This window comes from Rissa tridactyla, chromosome 5 (genome assembly GCF_028500815.1).
Source record: "Rissa tridactyla isolate bRisTri1 chromosome 5, bRisTri1.patW.cur.20221130, whole genome shotgun sequence".
NCBI lineage: Eukaryota > Metazoa > Chordata > Aves > Charadriiformes > Laridae > Rissa > Rissa tridactyla.
In genome coordinates this window covers 47,649,963-47,676,687 of record NC_071470.1, presented here as the reverse complement: position 1 = coordinate 47,676,687, position 26,725 = coordinate 47,649,963, and the positions used below count along the sequence as shown (strand labels likewise).

General features: G+C 36.8%; 1 protein-coding gene across 3 annotated transcripts in view; it reads left to right on the top strand.

The window, feature by feature from the left end:
* The window catches only part of LOC128910008 (uncharacterized), a 68,724-nt gene that overhangs the window by 15,407 nt on the left and 26,592 nt on the right, over positions 1 to 26,725 (top strand). For 2 of the 3 annotated variants that reach the window (XM_054202715.1, XM_054202717.1), the window contains exons 9-13: positions 4,680 to 4,876; positions 7,212 to 7,276; positions 9,490 to 9,596; positions 12,251 to 12,362; positions 18,470 to 18,572. In XM_054202715.1, the coding sequence (XP_054058690.1) occupies positions 4,680 to 4,876; positions 7,212 to 7,276; positions 9,490 to 9,596; positions 12,251 to 12,362; positions 18,470 to 18,572 (584 nt within the window). The remainder of the gene's footprint in view (positions 1 to 4,679; positions 4,877 to 7,211; positions 7,277 to 9,489; positions 9,597 to 12,250; positions 12,363 to 18,469; positions 18,573 to 26,725) is intronic. The other variant, XM_054202716.1, reaches the window with a different exon arrangement.

Genomic DNA, 26,725 nt, shown 5'->3' with positions numbered 1-26,725 from the left:
ATCTCAGCCTACACCGGTAGTGGTCAGAATGAGATACTTGAGAGTATGGCACCTCATGAGGAAAGAAATACCCATTTTTACCTCAGACAGTGTCTTTCTCCCTGAGCCAAACAGGACCCAGTACTGATCATGGATTTTACCTTTTTTTTTTAAATGCAAATGGTGTAAGATACGTGGCAAAACAAGAAGGAAAGCTACCTTCATAGCTACACTGAGGTTGAAAAGCGCATTGTCCTAGAGTAGGCAGGAGATCTCTGCCTAGACAATTACCGTTGTCACCTGTGACCTGTAAACTGTAACATTTTTGAGAGCCAAAACTGAAGAAAAAATGAGTATTTACATGGAAAAAATTAATTCAGGGGTAAGTTGTCAGGCAGAGAACTGACAGGAGACTCAGTTTCAGAGCCTGATTCCTATTAGAGTAGGGGACAGCAGTTGTGGGTGGTTAATGAAAGGGGTCTTCAGCAGCAAAACCAGTTTTGGAACTGTGTTACACCTGTGCTATAGTCAGTGAGGACCTGCTTTAACTGTTAACTCCTCACACAGCCCCAACTTGGAGGGGATTTCTGCGGTTTGATCTTAGCTTGGCTTTATTCAGTGCTCAGGTTTACTAATGCATATAACTTATTTAATTGTTAAATACCAAACACACAAAACGAAACGAGCATTTTGGATAAAAGAATGGTAGATGTCATCTCCTTCCACAAACTGATGTATATTACCTCTGTATTTTAACTCTGTGTTAAAAGAACTGCTCAAAATGTTTTAAAAGTAGTACTTTCATATTTATCTCTATTGTTGTATTTTATTAATTACACAATCATATAATTTAATTAGAACTTATTTTAGTAGTTTCCTTTCAGAATTGTTTACATTGGTTGATATTGCCCCATCATACTAGGATATTATATCACTAAACCGATGCAATTCTTCTATTATTGAAGGATGCCACTTGGTCATTGTGCCACTTTGGATGCCCTGACTGTAGTTGCTGTGGAATTCGTAGTTCTGTGGTTTAACTCCCGTGCTACGCTGTTCAAAATTACAACTTGGCTATGGGTTATGGCCAGCATAAAGTTGGTATGTTACAGAGTGGATGTTGTATGGTGTGTAGTCATTCAGCAAAACGTACTAGTGAATCAGGCAATGCGTTACTTTTTTCAGTGGAAGCGCTGATGAAGGTGATGGTGTGATCATAGTACCTGCGGTATGTGCTAGAGTACGCGATGCACGTAGCTGTTGCTGGTAGTGAGCTCTAAGGCCAGGTTTAAGTATCTGTCGCTTGACTGAATCATGCCATAGAGGTGACTTATCCCAGCAGTATACAAAATATATTTTTCTCTCATGTTAATGTAGGTTCTTATTGGCATCTGCTACGAGGTAATATAGGATGTATGTGTTCTTTCAGCCATCTAGTTACAATACAAATGGAATCCAGGGGCTTCTTGCTCAATTCATTGCATCTCTATGTTTTGAATTCTTAAAAAGTAAGAGAAGCATTCACAGCTGATGTGACCTGGGAGAACGCATATCTTCTGCAACTAAATGAGCGTTCAGGAAAATTCATTGGGTGGTGGTGGACCTTGAGGAGGACACATCCCTCATACTTATCTCAGATGAAGGCAAAAAGTCTTCCTTGATACCATCGCTAACTGTTGAAATAGTCTTGTAACAATGAAAGAGATGACCAAAGACCATAGGTTGCTCATTGTAGTGTTCTTTTCATTGACCTTTGGGGTTGTGGATTTCTGAATGGTTTAAATATAGCTAAAAATTCTTATCATGCTTGGGCATGCTAGTGTCCTGTGTCAGCATGCCTTTCCTAGGAAGACTTTTGTTTTTCCCCTTTGTTTTGGGGTGTTTTTTTTCTTTTTGGGTGGGGGTGGTGGTAGTGTTAGTGTTTGGTTTTGGTTTGGCCTTTTGTTTCTTTTTTTTTTTTATGTGTGTTAGAAAGTCTTGTCTCCTTCGTACAATTTTTTACAAGCTTTGTGTCAACACTTTGCTGCAAGTGGTAAGAGTTGAGTGTATCTTTTTTTATATAGCAAATATGTCTCAACCTTAGAGGCTAATTAGAAGCTGTTCCAGAAAGTACATTCGTACCTATATGGTCTCCTTCCAGCTACTCTGGCAGCATAAAAAATTCCACCATAAACATCCTCTGATTTTGGCCCTAAGATAACAGGAAAATCAGAGTCTGTCCTTCCTTCTGCATACTAAGGGACCTGAATAATAGTGTTGTTTATATTAATACTCTTTATCTGCTGTCTTCTATGATTGGTCTGTTTTTTATGACTTAGTGTTTGCCAGATTTTAACCGTTTTAGGGGGTGAAATTTCTGTCTTTGCATTACTAAGGTGGCGGGTTTTTTTTAATGGTTCAGGCCTTCTGAGAGTGGAGCTTGGGCAAACTGAAGTCTAATCGGTGTTAGTGGACTCAGTGGTTCAGAGTAGAAAGTTGAGTGTCTACAGTTTACCTTTTCCTCCTTCAAAACAAAGATCACTGGGGAGTAGGTGCGGGAATGTCTCCTAAGAGTTGCATGTGCTGATGACTTGGATCCAGGTGGGTTGCAGCAAGGATATGAGTTGTCTCTGCATTGGAATAGACTGCACTGGGTAGTCTGTCTTGATGGAAGTGATTTCACTTTTGGGTGAGTGATTCGAATAAGCTGTGTTGAGCCTGCTAGCAAGGGACCTGGTGGTGTTGCCTTAAGACAAGACAGATAGATGGTAGGGTCAAAGCAAACAAGCGTGGCACCAAGAGGGTAAAAGCTCCTTAATTCTAGCCTTGTTCACTCACTGATACCTCTGTGTAACACTGGGCAAATCATGATGCTTCTTGTATCTGTCTCCTTACCTGTAAAATTGGGATAATTACATATGTTAGTCTGTTACCCTACAATATAATGTTAAAGACCAAGAACTGAGAGGGTTTTCTAGTGTTGCTGGTTTTTTTTTTTTTCTATGTCACACTTTAAAATGTTGAATGTTACGTGCTTCTTGCTACCATCTTTTCTTCCTCCTCTTCCCCTTAAAAAACTAGATAACTTGTATAAAAAATTGTTGATTCCATTCAATTTTTTGTATTTACCAGGGTGGGTTTTTTGTTTCCTTTTATCTGTTTAGTGGTTTAAATATTCTCAAACACCAGTCGAATGAAGTATAATCTTCATTGATTGATCATGGGCTTTTCTAGGTGTCCTCCAGCTACCATACTTTCAAAGTTTTGTATGCTATCAGTATTAAAGCTGCTGATCTCTGGTAACAGAGCTTGTCTCTTAATCCTGTTTTTTAAATAATGGGGTTATGTTTGAAGCTTCCCAAAGATACGGAATCTGTTCAAACTCCCATGAACTTTTACAAATGTCACTTAAAAATTCACTGGTTTCTTTGCTTACTTCCTTTAAAACTCTGTGGATTTATGTCATACAAACTATGTTCATCTAACCTTTGCTGATAACCAGTTTGCTTGTATGTTCAGCACATTGTTCCCACCAGCACCCAAAAATAATTAATTTCAGGGATGGACTTGATTTTAAGTATGTATGAAGAACCTGAAGGTCGTTGACTTTAATGAGAACGGTGATGTTCACCACCTTTCATTATTAGGACCTTTTTAGAAAAGTTTTGCTCTTGAAAGGGGCTGTATCTCCTTAACTCCTTTTTTTGTGTTCTTTTCGTGTGTCTGGGGCACAAATTACCAACCTCTTGTGAGAGAGGAGTGAGCCAGGTAGCCTTTTTAGAAGAATATTTAGTCTCTATTTTAATTTTTAGGTACTTTTTAATTTTGTTTTTTTCAAAGCCATTACTTATTCTCTCTAAATAACATAAAAGCCTTTTAGCTGGAAAAGCAGGTATGTAGACCTCGTCCACATAACCCTGAAAATTCTGCCCTGCTACTGTAATGACCAACATGTGTGTCTTACTACGAGTTGTTTGATCACTTTCTGTATATTACTCTTGTGAGAAGGAAGAACATTTTCATTTAGAAACATGTCTATATTTTTCTATTTTACTGCTTTTCTTTTTGCTGTCCCTCATAATTTTCTGTTTGTTCTGTCTTTTATTATTGTTTTGGCCTGAAGATCTTAGCTTTCATATATCTTTCTGTTTTCTGATTATTAACATGTGAAATTGTCCTTAATAGGTGTGATTGTTCCTGTTTCCTGCTTCCCTTCATCTCCAAGGCTTCCAGCATAGTGTTCTTCCTGCTTTGACTGCCTTTTTACAAATCCAGAGTGCAGGATGCATTTACGTGTCTTCACCTTCATGCTGTGTGCTGCTATAGCGAACTAGAATTAGGAATCATGGTTTTACTTCTGAATTTACTTCTTTAATCATAGTCTTCTAATTCTTCCTGCTTCTTTTTACTTTAATCATTTATGTTAGTGTCCTCCTCCAATTCCCTTCCCCACTTCTGTCTGTTTACTGTTGGCATCTTTTGTTATATCCTCACTCCTTTGTCAGGCAATAAAATGCATCCTTTTATTATTTTGGTTAAGCAGTTTGTTCACTGCTTTTTCTTGAGTGTGTTTCTTCAGAAACAACCAGCTATGTTATAACTCTTGATCAGTTTTATTTAATTAGTCATTACCATAAAATTCTGATATGTTGTTAACTCATTTTTCTTTTCACTTTCCCTTTGTATTTATAGGGTTTTTTTCAATGTTTTTCATATTCTAGGCACAACATAGGTTTTCCCATTGTAGAATGTTCCTCTGAAGGAGAATTTATTCTCTCCAAACCACCAGACACAGGGGGACTAATCTCTTTTGGCACTGTAGCTGAACAGTTGGTGTATGAACTGGGCAATCCGCAGCGCTATCTTTTGCCAGATGTCACATGTGACTTTTCCGAAGTTTCCATCACTGAAATTCCAGGTTAGTCCTCTTACAATGTTAAGAGAGCTGTGTCAGTGAACTGGGTTACCTAACTAAAGCAGTTACTTTAATTTCCATGTTTTCTCTGCATATTTCTTGTTATACCAGTTCCTTAGAGTGTGATACTGGATTAAACTTTTTTTTTGGGGGGGGCTTTTGCTGGAAATTCCTTTAGAAATTTTAACCATAGTCTTTATCTTGCTGGCTGACTGATTTAAATCTTTGATTGCTACTCCTTTTGCTTTACTTTTTAATGCATGCCTTGCACCTACCAAGCCTTTAAACTATGTATTCTGTGTGAACAACCTTGAGCCAGCTCCACTGTGATTTCAGTGGGGTTTTTTTTTGTTTTTTAAAACTGCAGCTCAGTTTTTTTTCTCAAAAAAAAAAAAAAGTATGTTTTGTACATGTCTTCTCATACGGCATTTGAAATATTAGTAATAATGGAAAGCCGTGTCTTTCAAAGCACTACTTGGTAATAGTGTTTTTCTTGGACATTTAGGTGGATCATCTTAAGTGGTAGAAGCATGCTTACTTAGGTACAGGATTTCTACCAGAGAATCTCTGTTTGAAAAAGTCCATGTGCTGTCCTCGAAACTCAACAGCCAGTAGACTAGAGATGGATATAATGTATGTTCTGGATTTAGCTTTAAAAACAAAACAAAAAAAAAATGCCATGTTTAACACATTTGAAGATCTGTGGATTGGATAAGACAGCTTGAAAAAAATGTGTAGCTACAGTAATTTGAAGTTGGCTTTTTTACTGCATCTGTATTGTATATACTTTTTGATTCTAATGGAACTTATCTGTGACAGTATGCTGAATGTCTTTATAAAACTTAGAACAATTGAAATATCAAAAACTTACTGTGATAAAACTCATAACACTGTAGCATCAAAAATATTTTGCTTCAATAATGTAAGTACCATAAGTACTGTACAGTGTATGTGCTTGAGTAACATAACCAAGTGGCACTCTGATAAGGCCAGCTTGCTGCTTTTAGCCACTAGTCTTTTTTTAAAAAAAAAAACAAAAAAAAACCGAACCGCCCTAACCTTCCTATGAACTTTTAGCTTGCAAATGACCCGATATGACATGTTTGAACTTAAAATGAACTTTCACATGAACTTTCAGTTAGCATTCTTAGAAATATAACAGATGGAAAATGGGCAGATTTCTTAAGTATTTTCAGTTTGAAGTGCTTTGACACGTACACCAGTAAAAACAGGCAAGCTATCTGTTTTTGCTGTTTACATTGCCAATTTTATTGTCCTGCTGGATTAGTTGGCAGTGTTTGAACTGAGAGGTGGTTCTGTTTTCCTTTTGTCAGTGGATGCTATGCATTTTGGTTTGCCGTGGTTTTTTTTTCTTTGCATTACTCCTTCACCTGAAACATGAAACTTCCAGATATTCACCCTGACTGTAGGGATATTGCTCTGTATTGAGAGAGTTAAATTAACCTTATGTCAGCCTTGCAGAAAGAGTAATGATGATATTTGAGTGACGTGTAAAATTTCTGCTGGTCACATCCACTTTTTCAGATATGTTCTGATTGGATCTCCTCAGAGTATTTGTGTAAAGCTTTCAACTCCTTCCTGAATATTTGCAAGCACAGGTTAGGTACAGGTGAGCTACAGTATAATTCTGTCTGCCTGACCTGAAGTGCTGATCCTGCACTGCTAATTTGCAATGGGTAGCACCTATTGATTTTTCTGCAGTTCAAGCTTGAACCTGATGCCATGGCAGCAGTTTTCTCCAGTTTTTGTCGTTAATATTTCTAATACTGAATGCGGTAGTTGCCCTGGGACATCCATTCAGACTGTTCTGTTTCTGTTCTTGACAAGAGGGATAAAGTTAAGTTATCCCTTCTCTTACTCAGCTATCAGCAAATAAGTTCTCACTGCTTTCTCATCTGTCTTGTCTTGTTTCTTGACCAAGTGACGGACTGTACTCCATTTCAGCCAACTACAGTAAATTGTATGCTCTGTGTGTGTGTTCAGTAACTGGCTGTTACGTGGAAAATAACTATTGGGTCTGAAGTCCTAAGGCTGATTTGTGTTAAGTATTTTTTAAGTGCAGGAATAAACATTTCAAGCATTCTATTAAAAAGGCTCACTGAAGTCATAAATTTAGTCACCAATTTGTTGTTTGTGTTTCTAAGGCAAGGAAGACTGTGTTGTAAAGAGTTCTCTCTTCTGTGTCAGTACACCTATCAATGATTTTCTTTTTCATTAAGTACATTTGATTAATACGTATCACAAAAGAATGTCTTTGAAGTTATATTGAAGAAGCTTAAATGCTGATTTTTTTTTTTTTTTTTTTTAACCACAATAGGTTTTGATGGTGGGGCAGTGAAAGTTCATGGAGCAAAAGGATCGCCTCCTTCAACGTTTTATAAGGTATTGTCTCTTTCTGTGCAGTGTAAGGTATTCTTGATTTACAAAATTTTATATTTTGGAGAAAATACTAAATATTTTCTGCCACAAACTGCTACCGCTTTAAAATCCTCATCCTCCTTGACCCAAGAATAAAAGAAAGGGGAAAAAGGAAAAAAAAGACAGACCTTATTTGATACATAAAACCGTGTTAATTTGTGTAACAGGCTTATCCACAGACCTCCAGGGAAGGCTGGAATGGTTCTTTTATAGTAATAATAATAATTTTTAAAACATCCTCGCCCTCTGAACATCAGTTTTTCTAAACTTTCACCTAATATAATGAAACCATGATTTTTTTTTTTGTGTTAGGCAACCTAGAATTTCAGTACCATCTTTTCGTCATCTTTTTGCATTTCCTCAGAATTTTAATTATTAGTTCAAGACTTATAGTTACGTAACGCTGGAAGAGCAAATTTCCTTTCTCTGAGTGATCTGTGTCTGTATTTTCTGCATCTGGGAATAACTGTGTCTTTTTATCTGAAAATACAAAGACGTCTTAAAAGATAAATACAAGCATATTTCTAAAATATGTTTAGTTTTAACAGTCAGACTTACGGTGTTATTGTATAACTGATGGAGAAGTCAGTTTAGAAGTAATTCCTAAAAATGACATAGAATGAAGTGAACAGTTTTGTACAAATTCCATCAATCAAATGATAGCTATACTAATGCTTTTATTATTCTTGTAGTAATTAGTGGAATTTGATACGGGCAAATACGAAGGCAGTGAATGTATGAAGCAGGAAATACTTTTTCTTTCTTGGTCTGAGTATGCGATTTGAAGCGAATATGTTTTGCTTCTCAGCAACTTTCAGCAACTATTCTGTTGAGCAGCCTTGTCCTCCTGCAGTTTTTGTTCTTGACACTTCCATACTTCTGAATATCTAAAGGAAATAACTGAGATTTGAGCTTTTCAGTTGATGAACAATGAAATGGAATAAACCAAACAGAATTACAGTTTGTTTTTTATATAGCAGTAAAATAAAAATAAGTTTTAATTTATTTCTTATTTATTTATTATTATGTCTTAATTAGGGCATTTGAATTGTATGTCTTTAGGAATATTTTTTTAATGTATCTTATGTTTTTTATATTAAATAATGTAATGATATTCTAAAATATGTAGGTTAGACTTCCTGGGAAATATTTCTATTTTTTGAAACTGGCTGTCCGTGATAAATGGATATATGCTTTGTACACCTGTTTTAGAAGTGATTTTTAGGAAATTAACTTAGTATGTTCAACTTGGCTAGGAAGTGACTGAACGGGCATTATAACAAGCTAGAAGTATTTTAAGGATGTGTAACGTCTTTCAGTAATTTTACAGTAAGTGTAGAGGAAAATTATTTAATTGCGGCATTAAAGGTGAAGTGTAGTTAGTAAAACAATGATAAAAGAAAGTGAGATATAAGGTAAATTTCAGGGAAAATAATGAGAAATACATTACCTGTGAAATAGCTTCTCTAAATAAATAGCTAAAACACTGTTTTTTTTGGGGGGCATTTAAAAGTAGATTGGGTAAAGTGTTTGAAAACTTACTGCAGGTAAAATATTTCTGGTTGTAGAGTTACACTGAATGTCTTACCAGGTTCTTCAATTTCTGTTTTTGTTTTTCTGTTAGGTAACAAATGTTGAAAATTATCATCACCCTTAGTTCAGATATATCTATTAAAGCTTTTCTACCACTTATAGCCATGCGTTATGGTCATTACTTTCACTGTATTAGAGCTCTGTTAAACAGCTGTAGCACTGGAAGTCTAGTAAAATGCTTATTAGCTAAATGTTTGCAATGTACAGCATGTTCTTTTGTGTTCATGCGTGCATGTGCAATATTTTTCCACACTTACTGTAATGCTCCTGGGAAACTTAAATGTGATCTATTTCACTGTGATAGATTATTCAGATTTTCAATGTCAGAATGTGTCCTGTGTGCCAAAATAGATAAGTACAGGGAGAATTTAAGGATGACAGTGAGAAGTGAGTCAGAGTTTCAGTTCTGCAGATTTGAACCTTCCTCCAGTAGAATTTTGAAATTTAAATAGTGGAGTAAATTTTTGTGGTGATCATGATGGTTTCTTGCTGTTCTGCTTAATGTATGAATAATGATTGTCAGAGAGCATTTATAGCATACCAGGACTGAATCCCATGTAATTTCATAATGCCTTTCTCATTAGGTAAATGCTACTTACCTTGATGGCTTCAGAGCTACTGCTGTCTGTCCAGTGGGAGGTCCAAAGGCAGTACAAAAAGGAAAACGTACTGCGGAAAGTATTCTGCAAAGGTTAGTATTTGAGTCTTGGAAGAGGGTTTTGGCTTTTTCTTTTCAGAGGTGATGAAAATAGAACTGTGACACATGATGGCAACCATATAACCTTGTAGGAAACCTAGAAGATTATAATCTTCCAATTGGGAGGACTTTTCAAGATTTAAGTAGCCTGGGTAGGAAACCTGTTTTCAACATCTAACTACACTTCAACTACATTTGACAGAGTGAGAAAGATCTCAAATATTGTTGAAAATAGATGGCTGGATAGCAGAGGGAAACCCAAATCAATGAGGGAAAAGGTGTGATTCAGATTGAAATTTATTAGGTGCCAGAGAGAGACCCATGTGAAGCTAGTTTTCACTGATTTTCACAGAACTTCTTTTTATCAAAAATCTTCGTGCTATGAAATGTAGGCAGTTTACCAAGTTTGTGTTTTAAACAAAATTATCTTAGTGCCTTGTAAAATGTGACTAATGATTTTGTTTGCTATAACAATTTTACAATTGTAAAACACCTTGATAATCCTTCAGTCATATTGTCATGCCAGTACATTTGGGCGAGGAGGGATTCCTCTTAAATATAATTCCATATCCTCATGTAAATCTCTGAACATTTATTCCAACAGCCTCAGTCTTTCTGGTTATGAGATCTATCTCTCTGTGCCTTGTTTTATATACAGCTTCCTCCCATCTTATTATAGACCTATGCAGCAAGTACACTAGGATAGGCATCTGTCAGAAATGCAAGGTTTACTGGGGCCTTAGAATGACTTATTGCCCATGTACTGCACTGTGACGAAGGAGGAGCTGTGTGCCTTCCCTCAAGAGACATAGCAGATGAGAGCAGGCTGATATGGGATGTGTAATTAAGCTATAGAATCCCTTTCTTCAGAGTGGTGTGATTGCTAAAGCATGTGTGTCCAAGAGCTACTGAGAAAACCAATGAAGAAAAAAACCCTTCAAGAGCTGTTTAATACAAAGACTGAGGGACTCAGAAGTCTCCAAAAAGCAATCTTTTTGGAAGCTAGTTGATTATTTTGGAAATAGAGTGGTAGATTTTCTCTTTCATTTTTGCTCTTGAGCATTATTTCAGACAGACTTCGTGAATCTTTTGTCTGATTGAAACAGCTTATGGTGCTGCTGCCTCTGTGACCACTAGAAAATTAATTCAGCCTGCTTACTGTGCTGTCCTGAGTAATCCTCAGAAGAGAGGGGTCATGGGAGATAGGCAGTGGCTGGTTAACTGGCTTGATAAGTGGCCTCTAGCCCATGAGGCATGCCTGGAGCAGCTGTGGCTTGTTCTGTGCATTAAAAATCACAACATACAGTATTGCCCATAAATATATTCTTGATCTCAAACACAATCTTAAACAGATTAATGTGTGGAATTGTTTATTCAGCATGTTTGAAATTCAGATTTGTGTACGTCAATCTAGATATAGGATAAGATTTAAGGTATTCTGATCACTGTCAGAGAACGCTCTACCAGCAACTACATCTCATTAGGAAGTTCTGACTCCAGTCCTTCCTCCAATTCCTGTTGCAAGAGAATGTCATAAGGACATGATCTTTCAGCTAGCCAGCTTCCAGTCTGTTCTAAATTTAATTCTGCACAGTAGCCTAATGGCGACAAGTACAGAATAAGGTGCACAAATTTAAGGAGCTTCAATTGTACGGGTCAAATTTGTTGGCAGCCTAAGACATTAAGCAGCTTTGGCAGCTTGTAATATGTCTTTCGCTTCTTTCTTGCGTGCTTCTCCTTTATTTATTCATTTTTGAAAGCAGGAGAGATTTGGCAGTATGTGTGAGAAGTCTCTTTGGAGCAGTCTTTGGTGTCCCTTTATTTTTGATGGTTCTCTGTTGCATTACCAAGACACATGAAAGGGCTAAAAAAATTACCAACAGAATCTGTTTGGAACTCAAGTATCTCTAACTGTAATGTTTGTAGATAAGTAACTTAAAATAAATTGGAGACACAGTTTGCAAGTTTAGGTACCTTAAATCAAGTATCTGTCTTTGTGTGGTCATGAAAATAAAGATGGCTTTATTTGTGGTACATGGACCACCTTCATCTCTTTACAATAATTAGAAAATTACGTTTTGTATTTAAGACCTGTACACTGATTCATTTTTTAGGTACTGATTCATTTTTGGCATTTGAGAAGCATGTTCATTAATCTCAAATATATGCCTTAAAGGTTTCAGTAAAAGTTCCTTGTTCAGTTTGATTTTTCTTCATTGATGCCTGTGATGTAATGAGGTAGTTTATGTATGTATTGGTAGTTCATAATGCTTTATGGCAGAAACAGAGTTAAGAACTGAATTACCAGTATGAACATCAGGAAGACTGCATATACTGTAATTACGTTTCAAGTTGTCTTTGTTTTAAAGATAACAGCAAGAGCTGATACGCATTTATTTGTCTTGCCTGTCATCTTTCAAATAATTTGAATAAACAAAAGTCTCAATTTGAAACCTGGGAATAAATTCAGGGTCATAACTTCCTTGTCAGTAATTGCTTAATTTGTAATATTCATAATAATTTGTTTAGTGTAAAGTATTCATAGTCCAGTTTACATGACAGAGCTAACTCCTGTGGACTACACAGGGCTACTTCAGATAATCATTTTGAGGCAGTTCACTAATAAAAAAAATAATCATTTGTTGCAGGACTCGTCTTATTTTCAGTCAGCTTGGGTATGAAGATTACAGTGCAGTTAACATACAGGTTTTAGGGTCTGAAGATACATATGGACCTCATGCTAGAAGGAGTATAGATGGTGTAAGTATTCAGTGGAGCGTTCTTAAACTTTTACTGACCTCTTTTAATCTCTCCATATTGTTATCATTTCCACAACTTTAAAGGGATTGCTATCATCTTGGGAATTTCATCCCATCATCTTGCAAAGAATTCAGTATCACTACTTAGTGTACAAAATTAACACTGACAGGGTCTCTGCAGTATTGGGTCTTCCAGAAGCACTGATAGGAAATCTTACAAAAATGTTGTTGTAGTCTGTTCTAATGTTGTTCATCTAAAGAAATATCTTCTTCATAGAAGTTGTTATGATGTAGACTTAAATTGCATTAGATGTAACTCTAAAAGACCACATTATAACGGTCGCAGAGTCAGAAAATGGCAGAATTATTGTTGCCTGTGCAACTTTAAAACTGCCTGTGAGTAGTTGTGAGACAATCTTCAGCTATGTAACTCTGCGTTGTATTTTGTGACTAAATAAATTCATATGTAAGAATATGAATGATGGCCATAGGCACTGCAGCTGTGATATCTGTGGTCTGTTTTCCCAGTCTAGACCATGAAAGTCCTTTTCAAAGGAAAAAGACTGTAAATCTTGTCCTTACTTACATGCACTTTAAATATTTAGACAGTTTAGTTTGTTCCAAAACAGTAGCATCCAATTCTTCTTTGTCAATGGCAATCTTGCAAAACTCTCAAGGTGGCAAAACTGAGCTCTGAGTTTGATCTTAGGAGAGCCAATACTTAAAATAGCCAAAAATTTGTATGTATAGGAAACAAAAACATGATGTGGAGAATACTACAGATATTAAGTGTTCTTAGAAATTGGGCAAGTTTTATCTGCAGCTGTTCATTTTAGTGCTTGACCTTCAATTTAATTCTGCACAGCAGCAAGAGTTGCTTCCTGATGAACCAGCTTTATAAGGTGGTCTTTTTCCTTTTAGGACCATAAACCCTGCAATGTTAAGTGTGTTACTGAGATTGCAGAATCAAAATTTTGAAACAACAGGAACAGATGTTCCTGATGTAGAACTTGTCCGTGTTCTGTTTGTACCAGCTCCTTATGATTATGCATTGTAATACATTCTTTAATTAAATTGTTACATAGCAAGTTTTCTGTCTCATTGTATGGAGTGAATAATGATTTGAAAAAGAGCAGTTTCTTCTTCCTTGTTGTTCTGTTTGCCTTGATTACAGTACATTAAATAAACTTTCCAAATAAAGTTGAGTATTGGTAGTATTTTCTGTATTTCCAGCCTCAACTCCCAGGTCTTACACTAAAAGTAAATGGAGCGTTATCTCAATTGTATGTGCTTTCCGTGTATGCCTGAAATAAGACGTGAGAGCTGAGGCTGAAATACAGGAAATCACTCTGTGGCCTTCCTCCTTCACCTTGTTCCTCCAGCAGTTCAGAAGAAACTAACAGCAGGAGTTTTCTTCTGGAAAGCAGCAGTAGTAGCTTGAGAAAAAGGGGTAGGGAGTGGGGTTTTCTTTTCCCTTTAAAATACAAAGTCATAGAATCCTAAGGAAAACATCTACCTCCTGGGGCTTCAGGTAGGAATAATGTAGTCTCTTAAACGCTCTTTCCTGCCACGTCTTTCTGTACAGAAAATTAGATATGTTTATTTGGCTTGCAAAGAACAGTGCTCAAAACCAGAGACACGTTATGTTAGGCCGTATATTCACACACAAAGAAAACAGTTCCTGCTTGGAAGATTCTATCATCTAAATTTAAAGAGGAGAAGCAAATATGTATATGAATACCAAGACAGGATAAGTTGAACAATATTTGGAGCTCCCTGTAGATGTCTGGTGTGGCTGGACTAATTCTCACACGGGTCTGTCACCCTGTGTGCGAAGGTTAGTCTTTGCAACTGTGAATTTACTGTATATCCCAGGCTTATGTAGGCCCATATACTGTAGTCTGAGCTGCTGTGTGGAGTGTTGACTGTTCTTGACAACACAAAGTATGCTTGAGAAATCAAGAAATGCTTGACTCCTTTCCATTCTCAGTCTTCCTTGCCGGTTTATGTGGTTGTTGCTTGCCACTCTGGTAGCTTGCTTTGTCAGCAGGAGCCCAGCATGAGTAAGAAAGGGACCTGAATCAGCACTGAGTAACCCTAGTGGTGTTTAATTCATAATATCACCTGCTCTGTGGGTTTCTGTTGGGAAGGAAAAAGGGTTATGACAGTGTCACAGCGTCAGTGAGTTCACGGTTTAGAAATACTGGATGTGCTTCTTGTGAAAGGTATCTATTAATACTACATCAGGTATTAAGAGTTTGCTGTATAAAAACTGCATGTGCTGTGTCTGCTAGTTTTCTACTAACCCTTTGTTAACCAGTTTACACCACCTTGTTGAGACTTGGTGAAGTATAACTTTTGTTTTGCTATTTTTTTTGTTTTAATTGTGGTACTCTTAAGATAAATGACTTTAAAATAGTCTATATATCCAGTTTTAATACTGGGTTCACCACTCAACAGAATTCAGCTAATTATTTTCATAGACAACTGTATCTTGCATCTGTGGGCAAGGAAGTAAACCTAGAACTTAAATGGAATATTGAAGACATTGTGCACTTTAGAACCAGGAAGCAGATGTGGATGCATAAGTATGTTTTCTTCAAGGGTATTTCCTATTAATTGTTATTTGTAGTAATTTAATGAATCTCTTGGTAGCTTTGAGAACACTGAATGTTTAAAAAAAAAAAATGCATTTGTTGTGGCATGGCTGCATATTTTCTGTGTAGCAATTTTTTTACACTAATCTAGTAAAACTTTTTTAAATTGGAAAACTTATTGGTTTCTTATTTATATTACCTTAATCAGGACATCTGTTTCTGTATTCATTGAAGGAAATTTCTACACTTTCAGTGAAACATGATCTGGTGGAATAACATAACGTCTCCTACCTTGGCTCTTAAACTTTTATTTTAGGCTTTGCCTACGTGAGTATTGAGATATACTAATAAAAATGTGAATCAAGTTTGCAGGATTTCCAATGTATGATAATATTGTGGTAGGTATTTTCCAGGCTGGGAGCTTAGACGCTGAGAAATGAACTGTGTGTGTCTCCCTGGGAGTATGTCTACATAGGGGTACTTAAGAAAGATGAAAGCAATTATATTTACCCCTGTGTATCTCAGAGTACCTCTATGTAGATACGCCACTAGAATAGGAAGTAGAGAAAATTCATCCTTCAACTGCATGAATATTTAGGACTTAGGTTTAAACATACTAAAACAAGATTGGGTTTTAGCTGATCACCAGCTAGGAAGTCAGGAAGTTTTCCTCCCTTGGTGTAAGCTGACGTAAGTGAGCTTGTTCGTGTTGGGGTTTTGTTGTATATTTGAGTTGGAATAGAGGATTTAGTAGTCTGTTAACATAACGGTCTCTTTGGGATACTCTTACAGTAACCAGAATGCTTGGTGCAGCATATTACAATACTTATTATAAACACAATTTCAGCAGCTGCTGCTAGGAAATACATCCATGTTCCTACATTGCTGAAGTTACTTAAATTCCTGAAATTGACTTGAGATTTTCAATTGTTGGTGTGTTCAGCAGTATTGCTTTTGGGAAAAATGTAGTGTATACACACAGGAAAATGATACTAATATACAATATTAGTATTTCAAAAGTTAATATTCAATTTGGTGGTTTATGTAATGTTTTCAAAGTACGCAGCTTTACAGAAATGTGGGCAATTGAAGTAAGTAATACTAGGAGTTAGAACGTGTTCGAAGACAGGCAGTTTAGGAGTTCAGATACAGCATGTAGCTTCTCAGATTATTTTGAAGAGGAAAAAAATTTTAAGCGTAAAATGTTTAGTGAAGTCTTAAAATTTGGGAGGTTTGGAAAAGACAGTTTGTTTTCTTATGATATTGTTAAGTTTACTAGAATTCTAATGAGTACATTTTATATTTTGTTAGGCATAGTAGTCTAGCATTTTTCACTGCCAGCTGTGTAAATTAACAATTGCTTCAAGCAATTTTAGAGTTCTTTTTGACATGACTTCTGGTTCTTGAAATCAGGGACACCCATTCAACTCCAGATAGTGAACAAACATCAAGAAGGATGAGACATGGTTTTGTTTCATCACAGCTTTAATTCAGTTCAGCTAACAACTGCCTGCATATAATAACAACTTCAAGGTGTTCATCTTTTCTCTCCTGTTCTTATCTGTTAGAGGAAAGATGATGTTAGCATGAAGAAAGGTTCCGCTGTTTTTTCACTGTTAAGTCATGAAAAATTTGGTGCTGTGTAGGATCATGCTGTTCTGTGGCCTAGAGGGGGGGGTGGCACCATTCTTTAGATCTGAACAAAAAACTGTGTCCCCTGTGCTCCACTCCGCAGCCCCTGTTTTGAAGTTGGGGCTGTTGAATTCTAGCAGCATCTGTATCCTTCCTGTCTGCTGAGTATTTAATCTCTGATGCTTTCAGAAATGTCACTGGTTTCTGTATTTGTAAAGAAATAACCACATTTTAACAAAAAGCTTAAAAGTGCTCCACTAGGAGGAAAAATGTTATTTTAAAATATTCTTCTAATTTTATGCATAATTGAGAATCTATTAAATGCTTCAGAAATTACTGTATGTAAGGAAAAAAGTTGGAATAAACTAAAAATGGGTTATTTAGTCATGTATATTCATTTCCTGGTATAGCAAACGTCTGGCATAGCTTCAGAAGGGCTTGGATCTTCCAAAATACAGTTGTTCCTTTCTTCCAGGAAAACATCCTCTTCAGTATCCTAGGTAGCTATATGTTCAATTTTCCTTTGCTTTTCTACATTTTTAGTCCAACAGCTACTAAATCTTTAAGAATTCTTTGGGCAGGGCATTTTTAGAGAAGTCCTTTATTATGAAGTCCTCTGAGCTCTGTAGAATAACAAAAAAAACTCCAAAAACCCAAACTTTTGTATATTTTTCATGCTTTCATTAAATTTATCCTTTCCTGTTGATGTAACAAAGGACATAAACACGGGAAGAAATCCCCTAGTATCTTGTAGTCAAACTCTTCCTTTTTTTAAATTTTACATTGATTAAGTAAGGAAGGAATTTCCTGTAAGGTTACCAAAGAAACTTACTTTATGTTCATTAACAAAAAAAGCTGACTTCCAGAGAGCTGAGTGCCAGAGGGAAGAAATACCTTGCTGCAGAACTCCATGGGTGGAGTAGTGCTGCGTGAGAAATTCCTGACCGGTAGATTTTGAGACCTTGTGCAGTTCCATTTCATACGTATGATGGAAATGGTTGTGCCTGTGCTTTGAAACAAGTAAGAGATACTTAGGGACAGACTTGTATTTTGAGCAGATTTCACATTTTTAAATATACAACGGTAGACTAAAGGTGGTTCTTACTGGTGGATGCAAATTTTCAAATAAATACAGTCTTTGCCCTCATTGGGACCTAATGTTCCCTCTAAGGCTTTTGCCAGAGTGTATTGATTCCAAAGGTAGATCTTCCAGTGGCAGAAAAGAGATTTTTACAGAAATAAAATCTTAAGTGAGAGAGAGTACTTATCTGCAAGGGCGGATGTGTTAGTTGACTATAGAGTAGGGAGCAGAGTATTGACTGGGTTTACCTTTAGAGGAGTGTCCGCTCTTTTCTCTGGAAACACAGTGGCTTTTACAAATTCTATTCTCCCATTTAACTCCCAAGGATTAGGTTTGAATTCTTTTCCCTGAGCAGATCTGATTACCTGTTGATGCGAAGAGAAGTAAACCTGGCTCTCTAACTTGACCCCAAAGTATTCTCAGTGCACTTAAAATAAGAAGAAAGTTTGTTTGCCAGTTCCACTGAGAGTGAAACCAAGTATTTAGTTTCTTATAAAGTATTATTAGTTATAATACTTAATTATTTAAGAATGCTGGAGAAGCAGCACAGTGTCCTACTGCTCCAAAAGACCCAATAGTTGATTTCATGGTAGCAGAATAAAAAAATACAATGAAATGTTAACAGAAAATTACAGTGATGCTGGATGAAGTGTCACGGAATGAAAACTGTAGCAGTGAGCGAGCACTAAATGTTTCCATTAGATTTAACTTGAATGCAGAGCTACAGTTGTTTTTCAATGTGGTAAACTTTAACTGATGTTCCGCATCTAAGCTAGTCTAATTTCTACGTTTTTGAAGCAGGGTCCTCGGGAAGCTGTTATTTGGCTTGCTGTACACCATAAGCAAAAGGAAGCTGTAGAAATCTTCTCCAGAGAGATTGCACCAGCTGGAACTGGCATGGGTAAGTATTCACAGCATCTTCTAAGAATTTTAAAGTTACGTTCATTTTTATTTTTTTTCCTGAGCATGACTGGTCCCTAAAGACTGAGTCGTGTTCAGTTTCATTGCGCTGTGCATAGTGAAATTGTAATTTTTTTAAAAGTATTTATGTTTGGTGTACAAATGGGACCTGCAGACATCAGCAAAATGATAAAATAAAAGTTCTGTTTAACCTCAAATTAATGTGTCTTTATCACTGGATTTTGTATGAATTTGTGGTGTACTGCAGCTATTGCAAGATTTATTTTTTAATTGACGTGTGAGGTAAAGTCAAAATACTGGAATTTAATTATACCATCTTAGTTTTGAGCATATATATTAAGTATCTGCATAAGGGTCACCCAGTGTGAAATTATTTATGATTCTATTGTTTACAAAATGTTTGTTCAAAAAAAACTTCGCATTTGTTCTTTGTAAACGTCACTGGATTATCTTCACTTTCTAGGAGGACTTACTGTTTAATTATTTTGAGCACGCTTTTTTTTTCTTCTGTTCTCCTTCAAGGTCACTTAAGTGTCACCACTGTATTCATCTCAGTTGTAATTAGCACATGCATATATTATGATTTGCTGCTTACATTATGGACACTTGTCCCACTCTTATTATCCATTTAAAACTTGGACAGCTTATTTTGTGGCCTAGACCTGAGATATTTTGCAATGGCTTCTACGTACCTTGTGGAAGACTATATTGAAGACTTAAACAGATCTTCAAAATGAAAATTACATGAGTTTAATCTGAATTTCTCAACTTCCATAGCAAATCTAGAATCCTGATAAATGGAGGGGTGGGTGGGTATTGCCTTGCAGCTAGGGAATTAATAAATGTTTTATTTTCAGTGGGTTCCAAACTATATGGAAGTGTGCACATTCTGTGCTGTAGTCTTTATATTGGTAGCAGAGATACAGTTAATGCGGGGTCAGTTGGGTTTGTTTGTTTTGTTTTTTTTTTTAAATTGTGTTTATAGAGGCAGGGTCAGTGCATGGTCATCTTTTTTTTTTTTTTTTTTTTTTTTTTTTTTTCCCCCGTAGAAGATAGAATGTGATCGTGTAAAACTAATCAGGAGTATTCGTTATGATAGTTTTTAAAGATTTTTGCAATTCTCAAGGCTGGTTACTAGGTCAGTATTTACCATAGATGTAAGTTGCCTCTAAAGACTGTTTTTTCTAATGAATGAAAGATGGTATTTTCACAGTTGAACCAAACTATCATTTCTATAGTTAGTTAAGGATTCATAATTGAAGTAGTTTCTCCTTTTTCATTGTTCAAGTAGACTGTGTAACATGGGTGAAAGTAAAGATCTATACTTATTCTTTATTTTACATATGTATAGACAGTTTCCTAGCAAATATATTTTTGAACAAAGGAGAGCTGGATGGATTTTAAAACAATTACTTATTTTTAAGATCCGAAGCTAATGAATGTATACTTGTCTCTCCAAATTCTTCATCTGTGCTGCCTCTTTCATAAAGCAGCTGCTGTGTATATAACCTCGTTTGGAGTCTGAAATTGCTAGGTTTATGAAGATTTCAGTTTTTTCCTTTCACCAGGTCTTCACAGAATGAAAAAAAGCTAAAAATCTGTGCCACCTGGGTTGGGTGGAGTATGTCTAGTATTGAAATTGAGTTATCAGAATGTGTCTTAAGGTGGCTGGCGAGCTTTTAGGTCATGTTATCAGGACTCTCTGTGACGAAACAGATGCATTCCTGTGGAGAATCACGTTGGTCTGTCTGTGTGGAGGATGGTGGGGTTGTTGGTTTTGTTTCCTAAAGGAACAGCTTAAACTTTTTAGAACATCCTGTAGCATTTTTTTTTCTCAAAAAAAAAAAAAGTTTCAATTCATAGAACCACTGCTAATGAGCAGCAACGGGAAAGAGCATATTTCTGGAATCATCTGGGTCATCCGGTGATAAACAGCACTTTTGCTTGCCAGGTACAGGACTGCAATAAGGTTTTTGGCCTCTGTGATGTAAATTACTAGTGTCAGAGGGTATCAGAGCTGTTTACTGACATGCTTCCAAGTGCTTGAACAACCCCATAAATAGTAATTTTTTTAATTTGTTGAAGGCCCATTGAGACTGCATCATACAGACACTGCTTTCAGTTGCTGTTGTGTTGTAGATTTCCATATTACCTACACAGATAAACTCTCTGTACGCAGAGAAGGGTCGGATTTGGGATCTAAATGTTTAGTAGGCTGCATGTTGATGTGGAATACTTTCAAGGCAGTGGTCATGAAGAGTCTTTTTTCTTTTCTTATTTTCTTCAGTGAGACTTAGCCAACAAAACAAAAAAAGAAAAATTGTGCAATAGTGCCAAACAATAACTAGTGGTGTACTAGTAACTGAATCAGCTTGATGATGCTTAGTTTGTGACAGTGGTGTAGGCTGTCAGAACTTGCTGTGAAGAGCAGAACAAGAAATGCCCGCTGCTTAATCGTCTTACAACACAGCTCCATAGATGAGACTTAAAACTCATGTTGGCTAGATGTATAAGTGATCTTGGGAACAGAAGCCAGAACCAAGATTATCGTTCTTGTCCCAGGTGAATTCTCTAGTCACAGCACCTGATGTTCATTTCCCACCCCCTTCTCCCTTGGCTTTTTCCTCCCCCTCTGTTTCACTGGGCCATTTTTACAAATGATTACTATGCTCCGAAGTGTAACAGCTTCAGCGAGAAGCAGAGCATGCCTCATGGGAGTTTAGTCACTCTTACGGAGGACTGGAGTGTCCACAGGCAGAGAGCCACCCCAAACTCGAACCTCTCATACCCTGAGTGAGTGTTCTGGGCAGTGAGCACCTGAGGTCCGTTTTCACACAGTGCTGCACCGCTTTTTCTCACTGGGCGTTGAGCAAAAATAGCTGTGGCTGCTGTCTCTCACGTGGATGGAGCATGCCTATCAGATGCGGTTTTGCACATCCCACATGGGTCTATGTATGTTGTAACCTTGTGTGGCTCTGTTCTGCCAAAATGGTGGCGGCTGTGGGGATGCACACCAAGTGAGGTTTTAAGCATGTGTGGCTTTTCCTGATGACAACACAGGCACCCTTTAAGCAACAAAGTCCTGTGTTTCAAGGTTTGCCAGCTTGGTCATGTTCCCCCCATCTCTCCTGTGTTAGTTCTCTTCCAGGACAAGAGGTAGTGGCTATGACAATGGTTGCAAATAACCTTTCTTATTTTGTATATTCTTTTAATGAAAAACTGAGGAAAAACAGGAGCAAATTATAAATCCTTCATAACCAGCAGCAAGGAGAAAGGAGCTGTCGCTTAGTAGGATGATGTCACCTGAAATGAAACACTTCAGTCCATTAATTTTTTGGACGTCTAGAGAATGACCTTTGAGAAACAGAGAACAATTATTCCGTCTGTACCAGACAAAAAGGGGAAAAGGGAGGAGGGAAAGGAAAATTTTTGCTCTTCTGCTTGGACTGTGTCTAGTGGTTGTGGAGTATTGTTTTTTAACTGTATTCTTCTTTCACCTCAATAGCAGTTTGATGTTTGTTACTCGATGTGTGGACAGTGGTACAGATAACAATTTCCATACATAGCACCTTTCATCCAAGAATTGCTAGCAAGCTGTGTAAACACCATCAACTACGCTTTCTAAGGTCTAGTAACATTGGAAAGTAGTCTGTCTGCTTTATAGATGGTTTCCTGAGATAGTGGAAAGAAGCATAACCACAAAAGAATTGGAATCGGAGTCCTTGGTTCTGCTTTCCCTGTAAGACGTGCTGGAGAGGGACTTTACCAATATTTAAGGGGACCAGCCTGGCTAAAATTTAGCAATGGGGAGTGGAGGAGAAGAGGGATAGAGAAAGGAGATTTGATGGTTCAGAATAAGGTTGGGGAGTCCTAAGTACTCGTATATTGGAGAGGGAGGCAGCACCAAGCCTAGGCTTTAAGATATACTTGTGTTTATTGGAGCTCTTAGTGTTTCGTCGGGCTGTTTCAGCCTACTAGTCACTACTTGTAGAGCCCTGAGCTACATTTGGTAGGCAGTATTATTTTAGTTACAGTATCATAATACGAGAATTATAAATTGTAGGTAAAAGAGGTATTAATTTCTTTAATAGCCAGTACTAAAAGCCTAGTTTTGGTGGCTTTCACTTAGGCGAAATTTAAATGACTTAAGTCAAAATTTTTTGAGCTATTTGCCTGATAAACTTCATGAAGGACTCTTCAGTTATGGTTTTTCAGACTTTGTGGGGAACAACAGTGAGACAAAAAGAAATTATTTTTCTTCCTGTGATTAAAAAGCATATTACAACAATTTTGTTGAGGAGTGATCTTCCTAATGCTTCACAGCAGAGACTTAAAACTTAGAATGTTATGCCTTGAGTGTCAGAGACGTGCTTTTTATTTCTTCTAGTGAACTTAAAGTTTTAATGTCAGTATTTCTTAACTTCCGACTCATTTTGCAGCTTGATTATTTCAAAACTTTTTTATATCATACATTTTTTGTGTATTTGTATATGTAAAGGGTAATAAAACTTAGGCCTTGTAGGAGGAGAGCACTGCACAATTTGTGATCATTTTGAGAGTGCTGATTCCCCCCCACCACCTTATTTATGATGGATCTTCTGAAAATCAGTAGAGGTACAACCATCTCAGGGTGTTGTGCTGATTTGAATTTCCATGTTTCTTGTGAAATCTCACCCTCTGTGTCAGAAAGAAAAGATAAAGGAATACTACCTAAATGTTGGAATGGGCGGAAGTATGCATGTGTTTGTGCTCTGCAATATAGACAAGCAGTAAGACCTGCAAAAGAGAAGTTTAGGAAGGTGGAATCTTTTAAAAAGCTTCCATAATCAAGACTGAAAGACTGAGATTTTCATAGCTATTCCCTGACGTTTTTTCTAATGCATTTTTAGTTCCCATTGTTTTTGTTGAGGATCAGTGGAGCACATGAGCGTACTTGCACATAAATTCTCTGAAATATTATTAAAATTGCAGCTGAAATCCTTACGCCCAGAGAATATTTTGAAGTTACTGTATATAGACATGCCATACATGAGAGAGTGATTTGTTGTTTATTTTCTGTTTGGAATGGAAGGCTTTTACTGTAAACTTCTGTTGAGCATGGTATTTAGTTTGCCTGTTCGGACACTTTATCAGTTTTCATTTGGATTATGGTCTTCTGATGGGCTTAAAGGGACACAGCTATTAAAAAAAAAAAAAAATAAAAAAAATGAGACAAGCATGCCTAATCTGTTCTCTTTATCTTTATTTTACAATTAACACCTGAGTTTGTTAAACTTTCAGTTGGTAAAAGTATGCTTTCTGTTTATTTCTCAATACTTTGAAAGTTGATAATAGACTGTTTTTTTTAACAGCACCTAGCAAGTTGGTTTGGTTTTATGCATGTATGGTCTCCTGGAAAAAATAAGCTTGTTATCTTTAATTCAGATACTTTATTCTGAATAAAATGCAGTGTAGAAGAGGCTCAAGAAGAGCCCTGCTGTGGGGAAACTGGCATTTATAGTTTAATAGAGGTTCAGTAGCTAAGAAATGTTTTACTAATAGCTGAAATCATGTACTGACCCTTATTTCACATTAAGATGACCGGAGTTTGACACTAAGATGACAGCTGGTTAATACAACTTGAGATTTTAAAGTGCTTGAGTATATGTAAATATTATGACTGATCTCCTAAGTGTGTTGGAAGATACTTCCAGAAATGTCCTAGTTCTAACAATTTACTGCAGTCCTCATTTTTTAAGAACAATATTGCAGAAGACAGTTTATCTGCTGTATTCAGAGGACATAGATAGAATAATTTAGATCGTATAATTGATGCCTGTAAACAAAGATTGTACTTATTTTGTACTTCTACTCAACTGTATTGTAAGAACTGTTGAGTATGAAGCCTTGGATGTCAGATTTGTCTAGTTCCATCATTTAAAAAAAATAATGCTTGAGAAGTACACTTCTCTGACTGTTTTTTATATGTAAATATGATATATTTGTCATTCCATAGAATATGTAGTAAATAGATCAATAACCTTTTGGTTGAGCAAATTCGGTCACTGGAAATATAAGGGACAAACCATTTAGAGTCAAAAACTGTAAGCTGGTGAGCAAGAGAAGACTGTATTTTGGAACTCAGTGAAGTTTCAAAGAAAGAAGTGTCACCTGATGGGTTTTAAGTTACTAATGCTTTTTAGATTTCCACTAGTCAGAGGATTGTCATGCTTTTTTACTCCAAAACATTTTCCAAAATGTTTCATGCAGTTGTAACATCTTTCACATATCGCATAGTGTTTTATTCTGTTGAAAAATACACAGATTTGTAGAGAAATATTTATTATTGTTTGGCAGAAGTAGATTAAAGAACAAGAAGTGATAAGCCAAAATTGTGTGTGACCATTAAAATAGGATTTGAATAGGATAGAGGAACTATTAAGGAGGCAAAACATAAGGCTCACCCGGTGGATTTTCTGATGGTGGGAAACTGAGAGAGCTATACGGAACAAAGCTTGTTTTGCTGTGAATTTGCATCTCGTAGGTTGATTACAGGTTCCAACTGGAGCTTTTCCTGCCATGGGGCATTTTGCAGGCTGTCATATCTATGGCATAGATTATAAAGTAGTAAAACATGGTGGTTCTACATACTGAAATAGGTGCTTGTTTGTGCCGGTCTTAAGCCTTCGTTTTACCAGTGCTGGTTTTCAGTGGATGTGCTCCCTGAAACGCTCATGTGAACACCAGAGCTGGTGCAGGGGAGGAGAGGAGAATGACTGACAAGGGATGGGGGGGATGGAGCTGTGGCAGCCCTGATTGAGGGCAACACTGTTTTCCCCAGTACTCTTGTGTTTGCCTGCTACCACCGTTCATGGAATTTATCAGAAACTTGCTGTCTTTTCCATATCATATATGGAAATATATACAATATATAAAAATCATATATGATTTTTAAAAGTATTGGCGTTTGCAAGTCCATCCTTGGATGATTTTTGTAGGATAAGAAAATAAAAAAGAGGGGCAGCTGGAGGGAGAAGACATGCATAGAGGATCAGAAATGGTTGTATCAAGGAGCATATCTTGAGTGGACTTCACCTTGTATTATCTACATGTGCATCTGTCACTACACCACTGCCAGATCACAGGGCGGTGGTGGTCGTGGGGCGTTAGCGTACTTCGATATTCTTGAGATTCCTCTCCATCCTTCAGATTTGGATGAAATTTGCCATTGGACCCACAATTTGGGATCTTGCAGGTGTGCTGGAAGAATCATGGACAGAAGGAAAAAAACCTGACAAACATAAATACACACGCGTATACGCATAGAGGATGATGGTTGTTTTTTCCTAAGGTAGCTGAGCTGACAATGGATAAGATTGGAAGTAGGCTGGAGGGAGGAGTCATTAAATGAAATGACAGGATAAGACTGTATGAAGAATTGTGCAAATTAATCAAAGAGAAGCACTTGCTAAATAATAACTGATTCTTTATCTTGTAGATTCAGGGCAAATTCAAACCTTTAAGTACAGAATCCAAAGGAAGGGTCCCATACCAGCGCTTAGTCACCTAGAAAGAAGTAAATTTAATGCACTTAGTGCCTGACATTTCTCCGATCATGCCTTATATTTGGGAGTTAATTAAATCAGTGGAATTCAAGTGGTGTAATCCCCAGGATTTACTCATTGGTTTTAAATGCCCAGCCACCTTGAAAATTTGTAGTTATCAGGCTGGGCCCTCAGGCACTGTGAGGGAAAATGTTCTCAGAAATGGCAAGCTTTTGAATCATATACAATTGAAGCAAAATAAATACGATATTCAGTTTGATAATTACACCGTACAAATACTGTACCTGCAGATGATCATGAACAGAATATAAATGGATTGGAAGGAAGGTCTCCAACTTAAAGTCCTTCATCTCATTTTGTAATGCGTTGGTTTTGTGCCGTTCTGAGGCACGGAAGCTGGCAAATGGTGGTGGTGTTGAGTTGTTTGCCGACTTAGAGAAGTAACTTGTTCAGGAGGGTAACTGGTGGCAAATAGGATGACACTGTGCTTAGTGATGCTTTATCTGCCTTGAACTAATAAATGGAGCTCTGATAGGAAATAGTGGTCAGGTAAAGTTTCTGGGAAAGGAGATCAACATCTTCAACTTAG